Below are 23,666 nucleotides of genomic sequence, written 5' to 3' on the forward strand. Positions count from 1 at the left end.
TGGCACGGGATATGCCGGATAGGGGCGGCTTATTAACCATCTCTTGGTCTCTTGGATCCGACAAGAAAGTACTGAAAAAATCCCTCGCCACCCCAATTGGGAACGACATCGGACACTTTAAACACACACGGTGCAGGGGGCAGGCAAAAGACTCTTCGAGACTTTTCACCATTGGATGGTGCAAGAGGTAACCTCGCCATCGCCTCAACATCGCCGCGGGTGGTGACAGGGCCGTGGGGAGGAAATAAAGTTGATACGGTGTGGGAACCCCACGCTTGCCCAGGCCGAGAGCAAAAAAGTTGGAGGGGTAATATCTGCCCCTCGATGACCCCTCGTTGAAATGTGACTCTTGCCTTATTTTTTCTTTGTTACGTGGAAAGGGCGCGCGGGCAGTAAGCCACATGTCAAAAGTGCCGGTGTTGTGTTAGTCTCCAGCCCTTTTAGGGCGTGGGATGTCCAGATTGGATCTCAATTGGCTTCAGATTAGAGAGATATCATCAACAGTTTGATGAACCTCGGCCGTATGCTATGGACACAAGGCCAAGATAGACAATGCCAGTCGTGGGAGTGTACGGCATCAGGGATCAAGCGAGATACCACCGTGAGCACAGCTGCTGGCCACCTTCTCTTTGGAAGCTAGGACGTTATGTAATCCCGAGCTACGTGACTGGTGTGCCGACGCTCCGGGTCCTCTCCGATCCGGAGGCAAGGGTCGTCAACCGCTCACGGCATGAACTGTCCCAGACCCAGAGTTCTCTCAGCGCTACAGTAGATCTCACACTGTGTAGAGATTCCGCCCTTCACGCTGCCATGCATGCATACACCTGACGATCGAGGGGTCAACCACCACGCCTGTCCCCTCACTGACTCACGAATCATCTTCCTTAAAAGATCAAGTCTTTCCCCTTCGAGGCAGCTGTTTCTCGACATCAACAGCATCGACTTCCTCAACCATCTATCTACCTATCACACTGACCGGCTTGACCTCCACCATCCATCAAAGACTCTTACATAACCAACACTACCAAACCTTAAAACACCTCTTCTCGCCACTAAAAAAGCCCTCAAAACGCTTTTCCCTATCAATATCAAAACAAGTCTCACCCTAAAATCAAAATGGCCACCAACCTCACCAACGGCATCTCCTCCATCAGCGATGACTTCACCGTCAAAGCCGGCCTCGCCCAGATGCTCAAGGGCGGCGTCATCATGGACGTCACCAACGTCGAGCAAGCCCGCATCGCCGAGGAGGCCGGCGCCGTCGCCGTCATGGCCCTCGAGCGCATCCCCTCCGACATCCGCAAGGTCGGCGGTGTCGCCCGCATGTCCAACCCGGAGATGATCAAGGAGATCCAGGCCGCCGTCACCATCCCCGTCATGGCCAAGGCCCGCATCGGCCACATTGTTGAGTGCCAGATCCTTGAGGCCCTCGGAATCGACTACGTCGACGAGAGCGAGGTCCTCACCCCTGCTGATGACCAGTACCACGTTCAAAAGACCGACTTCAAGGTCCCCTTTGTGTGCGGGTGCAGAAACTTGGGCGAGGCGCTGAGGAGAATCAAGGAGGGCGCGGCGTTCATCCGCACCAAGGGCGAGGCTGGCACCGGTGATGTTGTCGAGGCTGTGAAGCACATCCGGACGGTGAACGCTGAGATTGCCAAGGCGAAGGCTGCTCTTGCTTCCGAGGGGGAGTTGGGTATCGCCAAGTTGGCGAGGGAGATTGGTGCTGATCCTATTCTGCTGAAGCAGACTGCTGAGTTGGGCAGACTGCCGGTTGTCAACTTTGCCGCTGGTGGTGTGGCTACCCCGGCTGATGCTGCACTCATGATGCAGCTTGGCTGCGATGGTGTGTTTGTTGGCAGTGGTATCTTCAAGGATGCGCTGGATGCCGAGCATGCTACCAAGCGCGCAAGGGCTATTGTCAAGGCTGTTGCCAACTGGACGGACAAGAAGGCGCTCATCGAGGCCAGCATTGAACACGGGACTGCCATGAAGGGTATTAGCAACGCTGGGCTCAAGGAGGATGAGAAGCTTGCTGGCAGAGGCTGGTAAAGCGGAGATGGTGGGAAATTTTCTTTTCGGATTTTTGGGGATGGGAAAAGCGAATGGAGGTTCGAGTCTCAACACTTAAAAGCGCGGGTCGTGGAATGGGTGGCATCCTATTTTTTGACATCAATTACATTGTGAAGACTCATAGTTTTCTCATCTAGGAGCAATGAAGCATGAATGAATCGACATTATGACATTGAAACGTGACTATAGCTACGTTTCTTTACAGTCCTGGTCAACAATGACTCAGGGTGACGGTGTCACGTTATCTGGGTCGTGGTCACCACGGCAACTGTCATGCCTTAGCTGGAGTAATATGGCTTATTGGCCGGATATAAAGACACAGGATCAGAAGACTGCACATCTGTCCGAAGAGCCATGCTCCCTTCATTATAGAACATGTTTCACGTACGTGTGACGTATGGCTAGATGCCGCATCAGGATTCTGTATAGAATACCCTTAAACTTCTTTAAATAAGCACTACGTATGTACGGTAGAGAAAAGCTTACACTGCGTGTATCAATATTTTTGCTTTTGGATACCGTCATCAGAAGACCAACGCTTACACCATCATTAACCACTCACCGTTCAACATATTAAAGAATCAGCTACTTGGGAAATATAGCCCCTGCATAGGTAGTTATCGCTCGTCTAATCTCCCTCCCCATGGAGAAGGAGGAGAAGCTAAGGAGATGGGCCGGCCTGCATATAGTACATTACATCAAGCCACCTCGATACCTGAAGTGAGAAAAAGGCTAATCCTATGTCACCAGATATTTCCTGCGCCGTGCCTCAACCTTGCATGAGGGAGGATAGGCCGTCTCTCCGGCCCCAGGTAAGACAGTCATCTAACCGTTACAAACCTGATTCTTCCTAACCAACAACTTCTACAACAACCTAGGACCTTGTCTCCTCCCGGCACAACCTCTCAGGACCTACCCCGGCGATATTAATTTTGAGATGGGGCCGAACCAACGAAGCAAAGGTTTTGATGATTGTCACCGACGCCTACAACAAAATCTGGAACAAAGTCGGGATCCGGCTGCCGGTGGATTGTCAGACAGGTTGCTCTTAGGGCTTCCGTGGGCCGGGCCACAGGTTGTCAGATTAGATAGATTTTCTGTTCTCCGGAGTGATTTTTTCCAGTGTTTGACAATATCATGACTTTGCATACTTCTGTTCGGACATTCCACAAAGCTTTGTACTCCCCTCGCTTAAGTCTGTTGCTCACGAGGTAATCAGGTGTCTTGATAGTCGTCCATGTTTGTGGGGCACCTGACAAAGGGTCCGGGTTTCACCAGACCCACACCGGTTTGCTCTTAAGGCTGGATTTTCCATTTGTTTACTTTTAGACTTGAACAACTAACAACCTACTTACTGTAATACCAACTGTCAACCTATTTTCTGGCCATTTTGGCCTCACTTTCGCAGCGAGTGGTTTTCCTAGGCCACTAGCCCGACAATGTTGCATGTGTTGAGACAGTTTTGTAATAACCGGAGGTCAATAAACAACTCATCTCTGTATATAAATGTATCCTCTACCTAATAATACAATCATCAACCATGAATTCCTTCCTTCCATAGTCTATCATCAAGAACAATAAAGGCAACCCAACTGAAATAATAATGCAACCCACTCCCCCTTCCCATCCCATCCCATCCCATCCCATCCCATCCCATCCCATATCCCACCTCATATCCCATCCAGGCCCAACACGAAAACAAGGGCAGACATCAGCAGCAACACAAACCCATCCAAGACTAAACCATAAGAACGTCATGATCCCAATCCCCTCCCCTGCCCCCCCAAACCGAGAATCATTCAGTCCATGACATGCACTTTCATCCCATTATTAAACAAAATATATCTTATCCAATCGACCTCGCCGTAACCTCCGGACCTAATAAAGAAGCCTGCGTACTAACCGACGCCGCATCCCCCTTCGCATACGGCCTGCTCCCTGGCCTCAAAAATTCGGGCAGTTCCTCCACAATACTGCCTCGTGCCAAATGAGTGTCGGATCCCAGCTCCTTGTTCTCTCTCTCCCCCTTCGTGGAGGCGGCATTCGATTGCCTCGGCTGATGGTGCTGATATGACTGCGCCTCGACATCGATATCCCTGAGGGCAACGTCCTCTATTACATTATTTTCTTTGTTGTTGTTGTTGTTGTTTTTGTTGTTGTTATCGTTGTTTCTCACCGTCGGCCCCTCCTCGGCGACAGTCTCCAACCAGTCCCCGCCGGCCCCAGGCCGTGCCGGCGCCGGCTGATTCCGCAATGGCTTCGACCCGATCGTCAGCTGTGCTCCTCCGTTGCTGCCTGCCCCCCCACCGCTCGGCAGTCCTGTGCTCTCCCCTGATGGAGGCTCGAGTAAATTGGGAAAGAGGCGCGTGATGAGAGGTTTGAGTGTCATGGCGCAGGCGACAAGGATGGATATGTGGATCTCGAGTGACGTCCAGTGACTTGACAAGGCGTTGACGTAGGTGTAATCTACGTGCGGGTTGCTTTTCAACCAAACGATGATGCTGAGGCGGACGACGGAGACGATGCAGATGCTAGGGGCGCGTTCATGTCAGTGACGTGGCAAGTGCCTTCCAACGATTGAAACCTACAAAAAGCCAATCGCAAAGACGGCGGTGACGGCGATTTTTTGTCGTCGAGGAAGTTTCAGTGGCATGATCATCGGGATCGGGAGGAGAAAGATCAGAAAGTCTGTAAAGACGCCCAAACTAGAACAAGCTGTGAGTTTCCAAACAACGCGTCGGGGGGAGGGTGAGTGGTGAGGGTGTTCATACCTGGTGTTAACCCACCAAATAGACTCGGTATGACAGTAGCTGGCCTTGACTCTGGGATCCCACACAGACTGGAGTGGAATGCAAAAGGTGAGCGTGGTGCCGAGTGCCCACACATTATGCACAGCGACGAAGATGAGCATCGCCCACGAACATTTCTTCGCCCAGTCATACGTGAAGATAGTCACGTATATCACGCAAATCGAAATCTTGCTGAGTCCCAAGGAGACGCAGTAGAAGAGCAGGGAAAAATACCATGTCTGGGCACTAGAATCAGTCTCTCTCATCTGTCGTAATAGGTCGGGAGAAGGTGGCGTACCTTGAGCATCTTGAGAAAGTTTTCTTTCGGCTCAACATCATATACGTGTTTCCCCATTCCATAGCCAACTTCCACTGTAATCACGGCCGACATGGCTGCAGCTACGAGCTAGCAGACTGTTAGAGGACCGCTTCAAAGTGATAATCTCGCTGAGGGGACGTACAAGTGCTGCAAGGACCAGCCAATCTGCGGCACCAAGACTCCGGACAATCTTGATGCGAGTCCAGAATCTCAAGGCGACAAATATGGCGGCGAAGCTAAAAGCGACCCAGACCGAAGCCGTTATCTCAGGCCCTCTGGAATCATGCGGCCAATCTTCCTTGGGCCCGTACAGGGCAATGAGTGCACGCTCTTCATCTTCTAGACTGGGGCCCATCGAGTCGTTATAACTGTCGTCGAAAGAATTGAGAAACGGACATGCCTATCAGCAGAGGAAGCGCAGGATGGTGGTACTCAAACAAGGGCTGCTGGACATGGCTCTGTCTTGTCACAAAACCAGCAGGCAAGAAGAGTGAGAGAGGCAAGGTGAGGTTAGCTACTTGGCTATCCAGGAGCGTGGATCTCTATCGTCTTTAAAGAGTGCCCCCAGTAACCTAAAGGCCAGGGTGAGGGTTCAGCAGCATCGCCTAGCAAATCCCTGCGGTCCCATCGCCCCATTCACTAGCATGTAACTTATGGACAGCAGGGGTTAGTGGCATTCAGGGGTAGCATCCGGGAGCTTTGCTTGGGCCAACGGGTGGTAGGGTACATGCTGTTTCTTGGGGAAAGCCATCTGGGGTAGTGGAACAACCTCATCAATCAAGCGACCTCATAGCGCAATGCGTACATGAAGCGATGAAACTGGCAGACCAGCTTTCGTCACCCGAGCCTGGCGATGGGATAAACATGTCGGAGTCTAGTATCGCCCCGTTAGTGGTACGGGCTAGAGGTCGACGACATCCACTTAGCAGCGCCACGGCACTGACGGGTTTCTATCTGAAGCGGTAAGCCCCATCACCGGTGTGGACTTGGAAATCCACAGAGTACAGAACCGGTGAGTCGGAATGGGACGAATTGGTCAGGGGATCGTCAGGTTTGCAATTCTGAAACCAAGGCTTGAATGCGGTGACAAAAATCTTGGGTCCCTCCTGGCTGCGTCGATCCAGTTATGCAGCAGTGATGCTTCGGAATTGGGGCGCCTGCAGCAGCCTCAAAATGTGGGGGATTGTCGGAAGCTCTGTGTGGGCAAATGGGAAAAGATGCCATCTTCCTTGTGGAGGCAGATGGCTATTTTTGCGCGGCGCAAGAGATCTTTTGTTGCGCAGAGCGGGGGAGGATTTATTAGAAATAATCACGGTGTTGACCCAACTGAGTTACTGCGCCGAGCCAGCAAGCTTTTGTGTTCTCTAGGGCAGGGACGATCACACCTCCTGCTTCTTGCGGCAGCCACAAAATTAGCCACCGTCGACCAGCCCCAACAAGAGGAAGCAGACAGAAGAAGCTATTCGCAATCTCATCGAGCAAGGTCCGATGTTGTAGGTGGCCATCACGTCAGTCTAGCACACTCAAATGTGGAACATCTCACGGATCGCACGGCGATCTCCTCATTTTTTGCCTGGTGTAACCCTGATCTGATGATCGGCTGAGTTGCCTGCCTCGCTGCCAAGACCAGTTGCCTGCCGGCAAGTGTTGGCCCATGCGTGCCCCACCAAAATTTCCAACACCGCGGGGCAGCTGTTTGATGCAATGAGCCTTCAGATCACAAGCATCAAGTTCACTTTCATACTCTTACCTCTTACCACCAAAACCAGCCCTTCAAGCAGCGCACGTCGTCTATTCTTGAATCATTTCAAATTGCAGTACAACCCACTCTACACTTCTCAACAACCAACATACCAATTCACCATGTCCGCCACACCCTTCGACGAAGATGACGACCCCATCATGGCCGAGTACAACCTCTTCGTCAAGCCCCCCCTTCCCGAAAACCGCAAGCTCGTCCTCCTCCAGTTCTTCAACAAGACCGCCACCGACCCCTCCACCCTCCGCATCCCCCACATCATCGGAATGCGCCACAAGCCCGAGTCCGGTTTCTACGAGGTAGACCTCCCAATGGACATCAACACGGCCTACGACCGCAACAAAGGCGTAGAGATGGGCACCGCCCTCACCAAGTCTCTCGAGGCGAAAAAGGGCGGCACGCACGGTTTGGCGGGTGGATTCAGCTCCGTAGGTCCCGCCGCGACAGCAGCAAGCAGAGGTCGGCGGATGGCCCCTGGTGAGGAGGAATCGCCACGGATGAACTTCGAGGAGGCCGCGAGGAAGAACATGGTGCTCAAGACGCAGACGCTGAGCGGGCATCGCATTGCGAACGAAAACGTACCTCACAGTTATGTTGGTGTCTTCAAGGGCAGTAAGTTAACCTTCCTCACTCTTTACCCATTCCCACTGTCCTCTTACTGACCGCCCCCTCCCCCTCAGATAACATCCACCTAACCCCCTTCAGCGACACCGTCAACCTCCGCCCCTTCCAACCGCACCTTGATGCCGTCACCGAGCAAGAACGCCTCAACCGTCCCAACCCAAACGCACCCCAAGACGCCGCCCCCGGCGCCCGCGCCCCAGGCCGCGCAATCCAAATGTCTCTCAAGTCAGCCATGGACGGCGTGGCGACTGACACTATGGCTGACCGGACGCACAAGGTCCAGCTGGAAAAGTGGCAGCACTTGGATTACATGCCCGACGACACGAACGGTGCCTGGCAGGCCTACAGGGAGAACCTCTTGTTGGTTCCAGAACAGGATTTGGAAGGGGTCAACAAGGAGGGGACGAAGGAGGATGCAAAGGGCAAGACGAAGGAGGTGGCCGATGAGAGGGATAAGATCTGTGCCATGCCCGATCTTGTCGACAAGGTTGCGCATTTGAGGACAGACTGGGATGAGGAGAAGTATATCAAGATTATAACGGAAAAGTGGTAGTTTTTGGCATTTGGGCAAGGTGTCTTGGTGGTTGTCGTAAAGGTGGAGTTTAATGGCGTTTTTTGTGTTTTGGGGGCTACTTCATAGAAAGGGAAGGTTTTACTAGTATAAAGTATAATCGATACCCTCCCCGTCTTTCAATCGAACATAAGAGACTAAGGATTTGAGTTGGCACAACTCCTCATTGTATCTTGATGCATGTGCATACATACTGGGTGTTGGAGAATGAATGGTGGATATATCCAGCAGCCTGAAGCAGAATAACGGCCTTTGTCAACAAAAACGACAGCTTCAACTTGAAATTGCCATATTAACATGACACAGAGACAGAAACAAGACAGACTGTGCTATGGACTTTGTTTACAGACATGTCCCAAATACCGCACGCAAGATATCAATAATTCACGTATGGCTATGCACCTAATTTTAGACAAAAAATCGCATTAACTTCCACACCAGCCTTTCCTGACTCTCCCTCCAGAAGTTCCCCGCCATTTTCCACCATCCGTTTTGTTGGGTATCATTGCCAGTTAGAGCAGCTTTCCATAAATACTATTGTGCAAGGAAAAATAATGCGCTGCCAGTATAGAACCTGCCGTGCTTTGTGCGCTCCGCTTCATGATGCATCAAAACTTTTGTGCGATTATGACGAAAAGAAAATCCAGGATTGACACCTATCAAAGATCCTTCTGCCCTCAGCGGTACGAGATCCTGCCAAACCTGGCACTGCTCATTAATTACTGTAGCAGCTCGACATCCAACCCAATGCTGCGCATGAAGAGGTTCACATTCTGGAGACGCTGGGCGCCCATGTCTGCGGGGAGTGTCTTTGACAAAGCGACCGTATCCATGACGCGGTCCTTGACAGCAAGTACAAGCCTCTGCTGCTGCTCGGGGCTAGCTCCTATGCCAAGCGCCGCGAGCAGTTGCCATACGTAAATGTCATCGGCGGTGTTCACAGAGCCAGGAAACATATAGGGAAGCGTAGGTTCGAGACGATCGAAAAAGTCAGTGTGACACATGTCCCTGTATTTCGTTAGCCATGGTCGTGGTGGTATTGGGTGAACATCAACTTACCAAGCCTGCCAGGATGGATGGGTGTTTCCAACATTAACCTTAATAATTTCGGCGCGGCTCAGGATCATGGTGATCATCGAAGCTCCGATGCGACTCTTTGCAATAATGTCCAATCGTTGCTTGGAAAGAATAGACAACAGACCGGCAACGATGTCAAGATCGAGCTCGTTCAAGAAGTTGAAGAGCGTATTCATGACGGCGTTGGAGAAAATGTGAATATTCTCGCGCATTGCAGCTGTCAGCTGGACCGCGGCGGACGTCACCTGGGCGTTGACAACAACATCAAGCTTGTCAAGATTGACGATAACCAAGGTGAGAATGGTGGTGCGCTGCTCCTGGCTGAGATGGCGGAAGATCCTGTTCATAGCCTTCATACCCTTGTTATATGACAGAAGCGCAACAAAAGGATGGGGGTGTCCCGGTTGAGGTTCATCGTAGACTCTCAGCGCGGACCACAGATCCTGGTTCAGGGCTTGGGCTTCGTTGCTCCAACGCATGCCCCGCTGGTGACCTTCAGCGTCGGTGTCGCTTGTAGGGGGAGGTGGCAGGACGCGGTCGTGGTCTTCCATCTTCATGAGTATGGTATAGATGCGTTCAATGGTGCGCAGATCACTCTTACGATCGCCGGCACTGACGACCTTGTGCGCACTGCTAGGACGGTTGGCATCATCGGTGCTCTCTGTGCGCTTGATGTTAAGCAGCGGCTTGGGTGTCTTGGCGTTGCTGAATGAAATTTTGCCCAGACTTCCCTCGATAACGAGTTGCTTGTTCTTGGGCTTGTTCTTGGCAGCTTCAACAGCTCGCTGGACCTGCTGTTCCATACGCTGCATATGATTCTCAGGGCCTCGGTGGCGACGCATGTGACCCGACCTGTTGCCAGTCTGGAAAAGATAGGTCTGTGCAAAGTTGTTGAGCGGCTGGTTGGGGTGTTGCCTTTGACCGCCCTGAAGCGAGCTATGAACTTGATAGTAAAAATCTTCGGCAAGCGACTCATCACTCCCGTGCTCGTTCGGATTGCCAGTGGCGGCAACAAGCTGCTGAAGCTGAATGCGTGTGACGAAGCTTTTGTCCTGGGGTGTCATGACACCGTTGTCACGAGACATCAGGTAGATCTTGTGGTTCCGTTTAGCACGCTTAGCCTCCTGTTCCATGTAGGCGGCCCTTTGCTCTTCGGTAAGTTGGGACACCTGGGATGGATGCGTTATGATGTTGGACTGTCTCCCGAAAGAACCCTGCTGTCTATGGGCGGGTTGAGTTGGGGGGGCAGAAGGCCCTGATACCGGAGGCGTGGGATGCTGCTGCATCCCCATTCTAGCGGCATCTCCAGAGAGACGATTCGGATTCTGCAAGATTTGAGTTGGCTGAACAGAAGTCGATGACGGTTGCCGTTGATGAGCAGCAGGTTGGACCGGGGGCTGGGGCGAAGGCGCTTGGGTGGACTGAGGTCTTTGCAGTACGTGAATCGGGAGAGCTTGTCTGGTATGATCAACCGGGGGAACAAATTGTTGCTGAGCCGGTTGAGCAAATTGAATGGCCGGGTCATAAGGGATTTGCGAAGGGCCTTGAGCATGAGGAGCCGGAGATGGTGTAGCTTGGGCAGCCTTGGCCTGGGCCTGAGCTCTCATTTGAGCCTCGACTTCCTCCAAGCTTAGAATCTTGCGACTGGGCGCGGAACTCGACTGGGCAGCCTGCTGGGAGACCTGAGGGGCAGGCTGTGCCGGCTTCTTCGGCGCCACACCCCAGAGAGAGGCATCGACCTGCAATTCGGGAACCGGCTCGTTGTTGTTGTACTTGTCATTTGAATACTTCTCGTAGCCGGTGCGATAGTGGCCCTGAGATGTATAGCCGTACGAGGCTGCGCTTTGAAGAGACGGCTGACCGTAAGACATCTGCTGGACAGGCTGGGCAGGCTGGGCGGACCGGGCCGGCGGTTGCTGACGGTTGAAAAGATAATGTTCCTCCTCGATGGCATTCTGAACCTTGGCAGTTTGCGAGAAGAAATCAAAATCCTTGCCAACAGGCGCGGCAGCTATGTCGCTAGTATCCCCAAAAGTATCATCGTTGTAGGCGTCCTTTGTTTCTTCGAGCTGATCTCCAAGCCCGTCATAGGTGTCTTCAAACTCCAAAGCATCGCCATCGTCGTCTCGGCCAGAAAGGCCTTGGAAGGGATTGTGGGCCTGTGAAAAGCCAGTGGCCGCCGTGTTATGGCCGTTATTGAATCCAAAGAACGACATGATTGCGACTTCGGTGGAAGGTGCAGAGACGCAGAGGTCGAGAGAATTACTAAACGAGGGATATTAGCCACTGATACGATAAATGATACTGTGAAAGCCCATGGCCGAAGTAGGGCAGAATCAAGGGGGCAGCCCTGGCGGTTGCGTCAAGGCATAGTCGACGCCGAAGGCTCCAAATGGCGCAGCCAGACCCGTTGGTCGCGGGCAAAGGCGATCCACGTGCACATGGCTAGTAAGGGGAAGGAAATGTATAGTACTTACAGCGTGGAAAATAGAGATAGCCTTGTGGTCGGGTCGGTCAAATATCATGATGATGTGATCGATGCGACCAGATTGCGAAGGTGGGATGGCCGGAACAAGCGAACCGTGAAGGCGGCACGCTTGTGGATGGAGCTGTATACTGCTGAAAAGAAACACAACAAACTCGAGCCCGAAAACAGAAACAAGATCGCGGCAAAGCGCCGCGGGAAAACAAACAGGTGGCGAGGCAAAGGAAAGGGACGAAGTGAATAGGTATCCAGGCGGATGAGGTAACCTTGGAGTTGGAGGTTGCGAGAGCCAGTGGGTCATCACTGTGTGGCTCACCCAAAGAATGGAGCGCTAAGTGGGATATGTAAATGATCCGGTTGACCAATAGGCGTTGCCATTGACCCCGGATTATCTCGGATTATTGCTGTGGTGGGGGGGAAGTGGGAGAGTCGTGCACGGAGCACACAATCCTCCTGCAACACCCCGCATCTGACAACTTCAGCCAAATCTTCAGAGGTTTGGTTCTGCCCGTTGCATTTACAGCGGGACCAGCTGCTCCTGGATATTTTAAGCCTGCTCCCAATATCCATATTGCCCTGGACCGAGTATCGTAATGCTTGCTTTCAACTACCATCTATCACATGTTACTTTGGCGAAGCATCACTGCTTGTATGGAAGTTCTGCACAACAGCCTACCTTTAAGCAACCTCCCTGTCTAGGTATCAGTTGGACGACCAACAACATGAACCAACAGGGCAAGCATGCCTCTCTAAAGAATGCCTACGAGCCGTTGGGTAAGAATCAGTTTTGCCCAGCTCCTTGCTGCACAAACTGTCTTTTAGTTGCGGCGCCGTCACTCAGAAGATTCAAGCATCGGCAGTGTCCCACATCAAGCCCCACGCGGAGAGCAGCCCGGTTCCTGGCGGCGCGGGACCTGCGGATCGGATCTCCCTCCAGCTAGGTACTGTCGGATAGCAAGAGGAATTCAAAGGGTCCAAACTGCAGGCAATATAGAGTCACCTGCGTGTTTTCTATGGCCCCAAGCATCTGTGGCATTCTGCTTGCATTGCATTGTCGCTGTCCCCAAGCGAGGCAGGGTCTTCGGCGTCCGAAGGGCTGGAGATGCAAGGGTTTTACGAGATTTGGCGACCTCTGTGACAAAAGGTTCCATCATATCTTGGGGTCTATGTGGATTGGTTGTGTGACAGTTAGAGGTGTACCTGAGGAGCACTGAGACCATCCCTTAATTCCCTGGACTTTTTTGGCGCTTGGCCCCAAGGGACAGAACGTCCGCTCTACTATTTTTCTCTCCATTCCTACACCTCCACGTCGTGGATTCTTGACTCTCTGAAACCCTTGAGAAGCGCAGGTTATGACAGGCTGTTCCTGAACCTAGTCACCAACGATATGCTCCATCAATAAGCTCCCTGGTTTCGTTTGGACACGGCGTCCCCACCAATAACGTTAAGCTTTGGCCTGGAACAACTCCTCGCCACGATCACGAATTGCCCTTGGGCGTTTCCAAAACCCAAGCGCTGTCTGGAGACCTCTACCACGCACTCACCAGTTTGGCGATCGCATCTTCTTTTCTTCTTCCTCGTCCGCCACAGCCATCAAAACGCCCAACGATTTGACTGGCATCCTTCACCATGGCGGCCGGCAGCGCTCGCTATGTGCGCTACATCCTAATTGCCTTTTTCGTACGTCAGCCCTCAAGGTGGTGCCCCAGCTTTGCTGTGAAGACTTCCTGTTAACGCGTGCGCTCTAGGTATTGGCAGTTTTCTACTTTATATCGGATTCTAGCAATGCGATTTCCCAAAATATTACTATCCCCCATGGCAACAAGGGCACCGATGACCACGCCCACAAGGATGCCGTTTTAAACAACCAGCCCAACAGCCATGATGCTGCTGGTGATACCCACAACACCAAGAACAAGCCCGCGATCCCCAAGGTTGGCGCTAACATCGATCCCGCCGAGTACCCGCTGGCCATGACCCCAAATGACCCCGGATTCCACGATCTGTCCGGCATCAAGGGAGGACCCCGCGTTAACGCAACCTTCGTTACCCTGGCACGCAACTCTGACGTCTGGGAGATTGCCAAGTCCATTCGTCAAGTTGAGGACCGTTTCAACCGGAGATACAACTACGACTGGGTGTTCTTGAATGACCAGCCCTTCGACGACACTTTCAAGAAAGTCACAACATCCCTTTGCTCGGGCAAGACGCACTATGGTCTCATTGGCGAGGAACACTGGGGTTTCCCTGATTTCATCGACCAGGAGAAGGCCAAGAAGGTTCGCGAGGATATGAAAGAGCGCAAGATCATTTACGGCGACAGCGTCAGCTACCGCCACATGTGCCGCTTCGAGTCTGGCTTCTTCTTCCGCCAGCCCTTGATGATGAACTACGAATACTACTGGCGTGTCGAGCCCTCGGTCGAGCTGTTCTGCGACATCCACTACGATCCCTTCCGCTTCATGCACGAGAATGGAAAGAAGTACAGTTTCGTGCTCAGCTTGTACGAGTACATTGAGACCATCCCCACCCTGTGGGACAGTGTCACCAAGTTTATGAAGAATCACCCCGAGCACATTGCTGAGGACAACTCCATGGGTTTCCTGAGTGATGACGGTGGCAAGACGTACAACAAGTGCCACTTCGTAAGTGGTTTCTCTGCGCTCAATTTGAGGTGATGTGCTGCTAATAGTCTTCTAGTGGTCGAACTTTGAGATTGGTAGCTTGAGCTGGCTCCGCTCCAAGGCATACATTGACTACTTTGAGTCTCTCGACAGGGATGGCGGTTTCTTCTACGAGCGCTGGGGTGATGCCCCTGTGCACTCGATTGCTGCCGCCCTCATGCTTCCCAAGGACCAGATTCACTTCTTCAACGACATTGCCTACTACCACGTGCCCTTCACCCACTGCCCAACCGGTGAGAAGCTCCGCACGGACCTCAAGTGCCACTGCGACCCCAAGAACAACTTTGACTGGAAGGGGTATTCTTGTAAGCATCGATAAGGCCTCCCTCTTCTGGAAACATCCAGCCAACTGACTTCTTCTAGGCACATCAAGATACTTTGAGGTCAACGGTCTAGAGAAGCCCGAGGGCTGGCAAGACCAGACTGACTAAATTGTTTAGTGAGGGCCAATACAGAATAGCTGAGCTGTTTGGAGAATCAGGGATATTGATATAGAGTTGTACCAAATCCTATCGAGTTCATGACTGTTTTTCGTTTTTTTATCTGTCTTTGTCTTAACGAAACATACAACCATCATCAACTCATGGTTGACAAACGTACTGGGTCGATTCTTTTTGCGGGAACTAAGGGACGGCCTCGAAATCACACCACAATGGAAGAACAACCAAGGGCTATGCTAGGCAAGCAAGCGATGTTTCAGTCATGTTGGAAATAAGGAGGGTGGAAGTGATGGCGGATTTCGTCAGTATGGAAGTTGACGGTTTTTGGGGGAGTTTCTCGCTGTATATATTGTTACCTTTTCCCCTTGTGATCCTGCCATGGCTTAGACGAATGCGAATCCCATGGGAGTGTTTTGACGTTGACTCTTTTGTCATTGCTGAGCTGCTACGCCCAATTGGTGTTTTTAGATGATCTGTATAATACAATGATGTCCCTCCAATTTTGGCATGACCGACCTAGCCGACCCTTCTCTTGATGTCCGCCTTCTCTCTGCCCAAGTCCAGCTCCCTTATTTGCCCACTCCATAGGTATCATTCCCCCTCATACGCCCCCATCCTTTTCAACCTTAAACCGTCGCCTTCTTAGGCTTCTTCGTCCCAAACTTACTCCTGCTGCTCACCCTGCTGCCCACACCGCCTAGATCGAGCGCTCCGCGCACCAGTCTGTACCGCACACCGGGACAATCCTGGGCTCTGCCGCCGCGGACCAAAACCACGGAGTGCTGCTGGATGTTGTGGCCTTCGCCGGGGATGTAGGCGGTGATGACCTTGCCGGTGGAGAGTCTCACACGAGCAGTCTTGCGCTCGCCAGAGTTGGGCTTTTTGGGCTTGGTGATGCCCACTTTTACGCAGACGCCTTTGAGCTGGGCTGCGTGGATTGCTGAAAGGGCGGGGGAGACGGGGTGGCGGGCTTTTTGGGGTTTTCGGCATCCCTGGGGAGGAAGGTTAGATATTGGGAAGGGGAGGGGAAGAGGGGGGCGAGGAGGGGTAGACGTACTCGGAGGACTTGGTTGAGGGTTGCGGATTGGGAGGGGGTGGTTGAGAAGGTTCTGATGGGGGAGGCGACAGGGAGGAGTGATGGTCTGAAGACCAGGTTTTTGAAAAAGGATGCCATGGTGAGAGAGCTGGGTGTGTGAATGGCGGGCGAGACTGAAGATATCGCCGTCGTCGTCCTCGTCCTCGTCGCGAATTGGCAGGCCGGGCGATGGAAAAGTATCGGATCCACAATTGTTTTCCTGGCTTGGCGCGGGCTGCCCATGACAATCACGGGATGTGGCACGTGCTTTCTCAACCTCCAAATGCTGTCCCGGCAATTGTCGGTTCAAGTGGACCCCTCCCCCGGGTCAGATCACATGGCGTTCTCCATCGTGCGTCTCTCTCCCCGATGTGCGATGACGCTGCTGGGGGTTTGTCCGCGGGGAGCCGCTTGACTGGTTAGTGCAGGTGTTACCTCGGCTTTTGGATTTGTTTCCTGATCGTCCCCTTCCGCCGTTGGAAGCGGATTGCCTGTGGTGCCATTCGGTGCTGCATTCCTCGCTGTGTCCTCTGGGGGGAATGCATCGTTAAGTGCTACTTGGCGGGTCCGTTTCTGTTGAAGAGAAACCGCCCCTCCGAACATAGATCGAAACTAGAGCAGTTCCTCCGGTGTGGTATAAAGACCGTTTAAGCTGCCCACCCCCCTTTTGTCCCTGGACTTTTTGGTTTTCTTGTGATTCCGTTTTCGATTTTCCGGTGCACCATCCCATACCGTTCAACGTCCACCCCGCCCTTTGTACCGTTCCAACCGTCGTCTGTACCCTCTCTACGTTTAACATCACCGAGATGAGGCTCTTCGTGAGAGCATTGCGCCCTGCTGTGCGTAGAAGTCTGGCTGTTTCTGCTCCTAGGATAGCCAGCGGGAGAACGGCTGCTCTTCCTGCTGTTCAGATGTGAGTTCAAGCTGCTGGTGTTTATGGGCAAGGAACTGTAGTTGACAGCCCCCTCCCAGCGCTGCCCGTCCTCTTTCTACCACTGCTCCTCGCCGCGATCCCAGCCTTGCCGATGTCGCCCCAACACCCATCACCCACTTCTCCGAGACCGAGGTCGCCATGGCCGAGGCGGTCCAAAAGTTCGCCAACGACGTCATTCTGCCCAAGGTTCGCGACATGGACGAGGCCGAGGAGATGGACCCCACCATCGTCGAGCAGCTCTTTGAACAGGGTATCATGGGTGTTGAGATTCCTGAGGAGTACGGCGGTGCCGGCATGAACTTCACCGCTGCGATTGTTGGTATTGAGGAATTGGCCCGTGTCGACCCATCGGTATCTGTCATGGTGGACGTCCACAACACCCTCGTCAACACTGCTGTGATCAGGTGGGGTAGCGAAACCCTCAAGAAGAAGTACCTCCCCAAGCTGGCCACCAACACCGTTGGCTCCTTCTGCTTGTCCGAGCCGGTTAGCGGTTCTGACGCTTTCGCCCTGGCCACCAAGGCTACCCCTACCGAGAATGGGTACAAGATCAACGGCAGCAAGATGTGGATCACCAACAGCATGGAGGCCGAATTCTTCATTGTTTTCGCCAACCTCAAGCCTGAGCAGGGATACAAGGGTATCTCCGCCTTCATTGTTGACAAGGGCATGAAGGGCTTCAGCATCGCCAAGAAGGAGAAGAAGCTCGGCATCAAGGCCAGCAGCACCTGCGTTCTCAACTTTGACGACGTTGAGGTCCCCAAGGAGAACCTCCTCGGTCAGGAGGGCCAGGGTTACAAGTACGCCATCCAGATCCTGAACGAGGGCCGTATCGGTATTGGTGCTCAGATGACCGGTCTTGCTCTCGGTGCGTGGGAGAATGCTGTCAAGTATGTGTGGAACGACCGCAAGCAGTTTGGAAAGTTGGTTGGCGAGTTCCAGGGTATGCAGCACCAGATTGCGCAGTCTTACACCGAGATCGCGGCGGCGCGCGCGTTGGTGTACAATGCTGCTCGCAAGAAGGAGGCCGGCGAGGATTTCGTCATGGACGCTGCCATGGCCAAGCTTTACGCCTCCCAGGTCGCTGGCCGTGTGAGCGGGTTGGCGGTGGAGTGGATGGGTGGTATGGGCTTCGTCCGTGAGGGTCTGGCTGAGAAGTTCTTCCGTGACAGCAAGATTGGCGCCATCTATGAGGGCACGAGCAACATTCAGTACGTTCTTGTGTATTGTCTAGCTAACCGGGCTATTGCTAACAGAATCCTGCAGGCTCAACACCATTGCGAAGATGTTGCAAAAGGAGTATACCGCTTAGGTTGTTTTCTTTTGTCACTCTGTTTGAAGCATACATTTGAACCGGAGTTATATTTTTGCATGAGCGGTTTCCTTGGGCCTGAAAATGGAGGGCTTGTTTTTGCCTCGTTGAGAGTATAAACCATATGAATACCATTTACACAATACATGTCGTGAATGAACCAGGATCTGCTTGTCTTGCGGTATGTCTTGGCGTTTTGAAGGTGAAGTGGATTCTGGGGAAGTCCAGAAAACAGACTTGCAGCCCTATGGATGGGGATTGAACTTGCAAACTTTCCATGTTCGCACCTTGTGAGATGTACAATGCAGTATTGGCAGATGTTAAGGTCGTGAGATATCCCTTGCATGTCTCTTCATCTACACCGAGACCGATGGGAGAGGAGGAAAAGCAAACGGGCCGACATGATGGGCCACATCTTGGCTGTAACCATACTCAACAATGCAGACAAACATGTTCCTTCTACGGCTGCCATAGATCGCTTGGCCTCTATTGAGGTTGGAAGATCAGACTTGGACACCTTCTCGGTAGACCGGGTCAAGAGTACGAAGGTACCCAAACGCCCGGCACGGACGGATGAGCACAACAAAGTCCTACGAGCAGTCCTAGCGACGAGCCAGAGAGTCGGAAATGAACAGAAGCATATCAGCCGTAGCGAAAACGCCAGCCTCATCCACACTGTGAAAGATGAGATATGTGCAATATGGCTTCAAATCTGACAAGCCGTTATCGGGCCTGCCAAGACCAACCCAATTAATACCTTAGGGCTCTGAAGCACAGCCGGCATGATCCCAAGTGGTTTCCGGGATGCAACGCGATTCGATGTGAGATTTTTGGATTGCATGTCGAAAGTTGACCGACGTTGCGCATTGCCATGCTCACAGACGGAAAGCAAGGCACCTCATGGAGAAATCGGGACACTGCCCCTCACTCGATGCTCCACTTCCCTGCCTGACTGTGACTGTGTGACGGGGCTGAGAAGCACTGGCTATCACCAAGACATTTCTTGATGGAATGAAGAATTGATCCCGTCTGTACTTCTGGTCCACGTCATCCCAACTTCCACCCGATATCTCTCTCGCCCATCCCCGTAGTTCAGGAGTGCAGTACGGAGTACGGGCTGTTTATGTGATCAACAACACGGCTGTGCCACCTCAACCACGGTGTGAAAGTGAGCTACCCCGCAGCGCGCCACTTTGGTCAAGCTATCGCTTGGCTTTGGGACTCGGTGCATGGGCCAGGGTTCAACGACCAGGTGAACCTCGTCGTCAACAGTGGCCGATAGACAAACCTTGAGCAAAAGCTGAAAAAGTGGCCACAAGCAGGCGAGGTTCATGACAGCCTTGTTCCAGCCCGTGGAGGCGAAGCTCTTTCTTTGGATGACCACGGCACATATCAACCAAGACTTTTGGTAGAAGCGCAAAAGCCCGAGTTAGCGCAGGCCTATCTTTGTGAGTCCTATTATTCCCGTTGCTTTGCCAATCCTCATTCATTCCCGGCATCTTCCCCTTCAGCAACAGCGCCCAGCAATAGAGAAGAGCATACCCAGCTCTAGTCCCCAGTGCGCCTCCACACCACCAACTCCCACAGCAACCCAAGTTGGGTGGATAGCCGACATTTCCACGCTTTGCTGCCAAACACTGCCCACCGACTCTCGCATCCCAGGTGCTGCAGTGGAAGGAAGGAGTCGCCGCAAGGTACCGTGGTCAAGTGTGTCTCCCCAGAGAGCTGTTTCCAAATGCGAAACACATCAACCCCGCCATAACCCAGCACTGACGACATCCCATCTCGAGTCGCTCGCAAACAGCAACCTCCGCGTCCTGATCGGCGGGCTGGTACGCCAGTGGCTCTTGCCCTACGACACTAGCCAACATCCTAAAGAGAAAAAGTCTTCCTAACAACCTCTGTTATCACAGTATCCCTTAATAGTCCCCGTTTTCACCGCGCGCCCGGCCGCGCACCAACACCGCCGCCATGACCGACGACGACAAGATTGTAGACATCTCGAAGAAGATTGAGCGGGAAAAGGCCCTCATTAATGCGGCACTGGTTATGCGGCAGCAGACCCTCAATGATACCGTACGACAGAAACTCGACAGCCAGGTCCGCGAGGGCCGCCGGAACCTTGCTTTCTTCGAGAGCAGGCTGAAGGAACTGGAAATGCGCCGTGTGAACCAGTCCATGGATAACATGTCACTGGGCGGATCAACATTGGCCTCCACCAGAAGCAGCGAATATCAACACGACGACAGCGGACGACCTGCACCTCCTCCCAAGGATGGGTCCGGTTATCCTTCAAACTATGGTGGCCAGGCACCCTACGGTCCTGGCGACCTGATGCCTCCTCGAGGCCCCTTCCCTGCTGGAGCGCCAAATTCATCGATCCCCAAGTCCCGCCCCAACTTTTCAAAGCTTGGTACGTTGTGACCACACGAGCCAAGTTAGATATGTACCTTCCAGGAATACTAACATCTGCGGTGTTACAGATCTTATCAAGTATGACACTCCCCATCTCGGACCACGTATTCAGCACATGCTGTCGCAACTTCAGTTCAAGCTCAACGTGGAGGAGCAGTATCTCAAGGGTATCGAAAAGATGGTTCAGCTTTACCAGATGGAGGGCGACAAGAAGAGCAGAGCGGATGCTGCCGCTAAGCGCGTCGAGAGTGGACAAAAGATCATACTCTTGAAGCAAGCACTCAAGAAGTTTGAGGAGCTGAATATCGATATGGATGCAGATTCTCAGGATGGTATGCGTGCTCAGTTCCACCAGATATCCTTCCATGATGAAGTTTGTCTACTAACGATGTAATCTCACAGATGATAGTATCAACATGCCTAATCTACGCAAGCCTTTATCCGGTCAGCTCTCGGTTCGCATCGTCGCTGTTAAGGAAGTTGACCATGCGCCTCTGACCCGCTTCTCCCGCTCCCCCGAGACGTTTATCACACTCAAGGTGGAAGATGCCATCGTGGCGAGGACCAAGGCCTCCCGCAACGACAGATGGGAGTCGGAATACCACAGCATCTTCGTGGACAAGGCCAACGAAGTGGAGTTGACGGTATACGATAAGCCCGGTGAGCACGCTGTGCCCATTGGTCTTCTTTGGGTCAGAATCTCCGACATTGTGGAAGAGATGCGCCGGAAGAAGATCGAAGCCGAAACTACTGCCCAGGGATGGGTGTCTGCCGACCGACTTGGGTCCCATGATGCCCGCGGTGGCCCTCCTCCTGCACAGTTCCCTATGGGCGCACAGGCTCCCCAATTCCAACCACCCCCGACATCTCCAGGACGGTTCCACGGTTCTGAAGACGACCCGCAGTTCTTAGCCCCGAGATCTGATGTTGCCCCCGTCATTCCACAATCGGTTGAGGGCTGGTTTGCACTGGAACCGGCAGGCCAAATCTTCCTCAATCTCAACTTCGTCAAGGATACCAGCGGTCGCGGTAGACCCGCCGACGCTGGTCTTGGACGCAAGGGTGCCGTGCGTCAGCGCAAGGAGGAGGTTCACGAAATGCAGGGCCACAAGTTCGTCGAGAAACAGTTCTACAACATCATGCGCTGTGCCCTCTGCGGTGAATTCCTCAAGTACTCGACGGGCATGCAATGCGAGGATTGCAAGTACACTTGCCATACCAAGTGTTACTCACAGGTGGTCATCAAGTGCATCAGCAAGAGCAATGCTGATAGCGACCCCGACGAGCAGAAGCTCAACCATAAGATCCCCCATCGTTTTGTTCCTTTCTCAAATTTGACCGCCAACTGGTGCTGCCACTGTGGCTACATGCTTCCAATTGGTTCGAAGAAGAACTCTAGAAGATGTACAGGTAAGGGCTTCAGCTAGCTCAAACCCCTGAAGTCAAATGATTTTTAGATTGTTGACCATGCTGACTCGCTGGATAGAATGCCCGTTGACTGCTCACACTCAGTGTGTGCATCTTGTTCCCGATTTCTGTGGCATGTCCATGTTGCAGGCAAATCAGATCTTGCATAGTATCAAGATGGCGGCAGAGCAGCAGAGGACCAAGAAGGAGAAGGCCAAGAGTGGCTCCGCATCATTGAGCGAAAAGACGCTGAGGACGGGCAGCAAAGGAACCACGAGTAGCGTTGGGTCCAGTTCGACTTATCCGCCCGCTTCGTACACCCCTTCAACCGCTTCAGCCGACGCTACGGAAGCTGCAAAGCATATGTACAGCCAGGGGTCCTCCCAACGTGTTTCTGGACCAGATCGGACGTCCATAAGCTCAAGCGCTGCCTCCGCCGCAGCTGCCGCTGCCATGTCCCCCAAGCCCCAAACTCCCACACAGCAAGCCCCGATACCTGATTTTGGGCCAGGACATTATGGTTCACCTGGTGGATATGGACGTCCTGGCCAGCAAGATGATATGTATGGTGGATCGCCAGCTCAGCATCAGCAACAGCCTTATGGCCAGCAGCCTCAGCAGCGCAAGTACAACCCCGCCGACTACGCCAACATCGGGGCTTACCCCGTGCAACAACCAGTGCAGCCCCGCCCCGTTCAACCACAGTCGCCTCCCCAGCAGGTAGCCCCGCATCACCAGCAACCGATGTACCAGCAGCAGTCTCAGCCCGTCTTGCATCAACAGCCGCCCAAGCAGCAGCCGTTGCCGGCGCAAACTGAGCCTGCCATGATTGTGCCATCGGCGTCGGGCGTGCCGGTTCCGACCAAGAAGCCGCTGCCCTCGGCCACCGACCCGGGCACTGGCATGCGCATTGGTTTGGACCACTTCAACTTCCTCGCCGTGCTTGGTAAGGGTAACTTCGGCAAGGTCATGCTGGCCGAAACAAAGCGATCTCGCAAGCTGTATGCCATCAAGGTGCTCAAGAAGGAGTTCATTATAGAGAATGACGAAGTCGAGAGCATCCGGTCAGAGAAGCGCGTCTTCTTGATCGCCAACCGGGAGCGCCATCCCTTCCTAACCAACCTTCACGCTTGCTTCCAGACCGAGACGAGAGTGTACTTTGTGATGGAGTACATCAGCGGTGGCGACTTGATGCTGCACATCCAGCGTGGGCAGTTTGGTACTAAGCGGGCACAGTAAGTTCATCGTTTGGCCGCAAAAGACGCAATGTCTAATACTGACTATGATACAGATTCTATGCTGCGGAGGTGTGCTTGGCGCTCAAGTACTTCCACGAGAACGGTGTCATTTACCGCGATCTCAAGCTCGACAACATTCTCCTCACCCTGGATGGGCATATCAAGATTGCCGATTACGGTCTCTGCAAGGAGGATATGTGGTACGGCTCGACCACCAGTACCTTCTGCGGTACTCCTGAATTCATGGCCCCTGAGGTATGTTGTGCGAAATGGAAGCTGGGGGGATGTTGCTGACAACTTGTGACAGATTCTTTTGGACAAGAAATACGGACGAGCCGTCGACTGGTGGGCATTTGGTGTTCTGATTTACCAGATGCTTTTGCAACAGTCTCCCTTCCGTGGTGAGGACGAGGACGAAATCTACGACGCCATTCTCGCTGACGAGCCCCTCTACCCGATCCACA

At 53.1% G+C, this 23,666-nt stretch overlaps 8 protein-coding genes across 8 annotated transcripts; 5 read left to right on the top strand and 3 right to left on the bottom strand.

Moving 5' to 3' along the window:
- Positions 1-1,116: 1,116 nt before the first annotated feature.
- On the top strand, positions 1,117-2,052 carry SNZ1 (Pyridoxal 5'-phosphate synthase subunit snz1; the record flags this gene model as incomplete). The annotated part of the gene is made up of 1 exon (XM_062914663.1): positions 1,117-2,052. The coding sequence occupies one exon, from the start codon at positions 1,117-1,119 to the stop codon at positions 2,050-2,052; it is 936 nt and encodes a 311-aa protein (XP_062763404.1).
- Positions 2,053-3,742: 1,690 nt separating this feature from the next.
- On the bottom strand, positions 3,743-6,768 carry QC763_608365 (uncharacterized protein). Its single transcript, XM_062914664.1, has 5 exons — positions 5,324-6,768; positions 5,161-5,268; positions 4,845-5,101; positions 4,662-4,778; positions 3,743-4,604 (listed from the first exon to the last, which is right to left on the bottom strand). The coding sequence occupies exons 1-5, from the start codon at positions 5,534-5,536 to the stop codon at positions 3,920-3,922; spliced, it is 1,380 nt and encodes a 459-aa protein (XP_062763405.1). The 5' UTR covers positions 5,537-6,768; the 3' UTR covers positions 3,743-3,919.
- Positions 6,119-8,278, top strand: QC763_608370 (uncharacterized protein). The gene is made up of 2 exons (XM_062914665.1): positions 6,119-7,552; positions 7,621-8,278. The coding sequence occupies exons 1-2, from the start codon at positions 6,886-6,888 to the stop codon at positions 8,115-8,117; spliced, it is 1,164 nt and encodes a 387-aa protein (XP_062763406.1). The 5' UTR covers positions 6,119-6,885; the 3' UTR covers positions 8,118-8,278.
- A 205-nt stretch (positions 8,279-8,483) lies between these two features.
- Positions 8,484-11,991, bottom strand: PAT1 (DNA topoisomerase 2-associated protein pat1). Its single transcript, XM_062914666.1, has 2 exons — positions 9,195-11,991; positions 8,484-9,143 (listed from the first exon to the last, which is right to left on the bottom strand). The coding sequence occupies exons 1-2, from the start codon at positions 11,426-11,428 to the stop codon at positions 8,855-8,857; spliced, it is 2,523 nt and encodes an 840-aa protein (XP_062763407.1). The 5' UTR covers positions 11,429-11,991; the 3' UTR covers positions 8,484-8,854.
- A 228-nt stretch (positions 11,992-12,219) lies between these two features.
- KRE2 (alpha 1,2-mannosyltransferase 2.4.1) lies at positions 12,220-15,141 on the top strand. The gene is made up of 4 exons (XM_062914667.1): positions 12,220-13,377; positions 13,446-14,342; positions 14,398-14,686; positions 14,745-15,141. The coding sequence occupies exons 1-4, from the start codon at positions 13,327-13,329 to the stop codon at positions 14,810-14,812; spliced, it is 1,305 nt and encodes a 434-aa protein (XP_062763408.1). The 5' UTR covers positions 12,220-13,326; the 3' UTR covers positions 14,813-15,141.
- Positions 15,142-15,160: 19 nt separating this feature from the next.
- QC763_608410 (uncharacterized protein) lies at positions 15,161-19,115 on the bottom strand. The gene is made up of 2 exons (XM_062914668.1): positions 15,879-19,115; positions 15,161-15,813 (listed from the first exon to the last, which is right to left on the bottom strand). The coding sequence occupies exons 1-2, from the start codon at positions 16,137-16,139 to the stop codon at positions 15,448-15,450; spliced, it is 627 nt and encodes a 208-aa protein (XP_062763409.1). The 5' UTR covers positions 16,140-19,115; the 3' UTR covers positions 15,161-15,447.
- On the top strand, positions 16,369-18,325 carry QC763_608420 (uncharacterized protein). Its single transcript, XM_062914669.1, has 3 exons — positions 16,369-16,809; positions 16,869-18,041; positions 18,097-18,325. Exons 1-3 carry the CDS (start codon positions 16,703-16,705, stop codon positions 18,140-18,142), a joined length of 1,326 nt encoding a protein of 441 aa, XP_062763410.1. The 5' UTR covers positions 16,369-16,702; the 3' UTR covers positions 18,143-18,325.
- Positions 19,116-20,113: 998 nt separating the features above from the next.
- Positions 20,114-23,203, top strand: PKC1_2 (Serine/threonine kinase; the record flags this gene model as incomplete). The annotated part of the gene is made up of 4 exons (XM_062914670.1): positions 20,114-20,555; positions 20,626-20,889; positions 20,960-21,967; positions 22,044-23,203. The coding sequence occupies 4 exons, from the start codon at positions 20,114-20,116 to the stop codon at positions 23,201-23,203; spliced, it is 2,874 nt and encodes a 957-aa protein (XP_062763411.1).
- Positions 23,204-23,666: the final 463 nt, after the last annotated feature.

Source organism: Podospora pseudopauciseta, chromosome 6, assembly GCF_035222475.1.
Source record: "Podospora pseudopauciseta strain CBS 411.78 chromosome 6, whole genome shotgun sequence".
NCBI lineage: Eukaryota > Fungi > Ascomycota > Sordariomycetes > Sordariales > Podosporaceae > Podospora > Podospora pseudopauciseta.

Excerpts from the sequence above, each read along its gene's own strand:
- QC763_608410 (XM_062914668.1), bottom strand. The coding sequence starts at position 16,139 with ATGGGCAGCCCGCGCCAAGCCAGGAAAACAATTGTGGATCCGATACTT. Across the intron at positions 15,814-15,878 it reads CCCTCAACCAAGTCCTCCGA|GGATGCCGAAAACCCCAAAA; the intron begins GTACGTCTACCC and ends CTTCCTCCCCAG.
- QC763_608365 (XM_062914664.1), bottom strand. The coding sequence starts at position 5,536 with ATGGGCCCCAGTCTAGAAGATGAAGAGCGTGCACTCATTGCCCTGTAC. Across the intron at positions 5,102-5,160 it reads ACTTTCTCAAGATGCTCAAG|ACATGGTATTTTTCCCTGCT; the intron begins GTACGCCACCTT and ends TCTAGTGCCCAG. Across the intron at positions 4,605-4,661 it reads GTCTTTGCGATTGGCTTTTT|CATCTGCATCGTCTCCGTCG; the intron begins GTAGGTTTCAAT and ends ACGCGCCCCTAG.
- PAT1 (XM_062914666.1), bottom strand. The coding sequence starts at position 11,428 with ATGTCGTTCTTTGGATTCAATAACGGCCATAACACGGCGGCCACTGGC. Across the intron at positions 9,144-9,194 it reads CATCCATCCTGGCAGGCTTG|GGACATGTGTCACACTGACT; the intron begins GTAAGTTGATGT and ends AACGAAATACAG.
- QC763_608420 (XM_062914669.1), top strand. The coding sequence starts at position 16,703 with ATGAGGCTCTTCGTGAGAGCATTGCGCCCTGCTGTGCGTAGAAGTCTG. Across the intron at positions 16,810-16,868 it reads GCTCTTCCTGCTGTTCAGAT|CGCTGCCCGTCCTCTTTCTA; the intron begins GTGAGTTCAAGC and ends GCCCCCTCCCAG. Across the intron at positions 18,042-18,096 it reads GAGGGCACGAGCAACATTCA|GCTCAACACCATTGCGAAGA; the intron begins GTACGTTCTTGT and ends AGAATCCTGCAG.
- QC763_608370 (XM_062914665.1), top strand. The coding sequence starts at position 6,886 with ATGAGCCTTCAGATCACAAGCATCAAGTTCACTTTCATACTCTTACCT. Across the intron at positions 7,553-7,620 it reads TGTTGGTGTCTTCAAGGGCA|ATAACATCCACCTAACCCCC; the intron begins GTAAGTTAACCT and ends CCTCCCCCTCAG.
- KRE2 (XM_062914667.1), top strand. The coding sequence starts at position 13,327 with ATGGCGGCCGGCAGCGCTCGCTATGTGCGCTACATCCTAATTGCCTTT. Across the intron at positions 13,378-13,445 it reads ACATCCTAATTGCCTTTTTC|GTATTGGCAGTTTTCTACTT; the intron begins GTACGTCAGCCC and ends CGTGCGCTCTAG. Across the intron at positions 14,343-14,397 it reads CGTACAACAAGTGCCACTTC|TGGTCGAACTTTGAGATTGG; the intron begins GTAAGTGGTTTC and ends ATAGTCTTCTAG.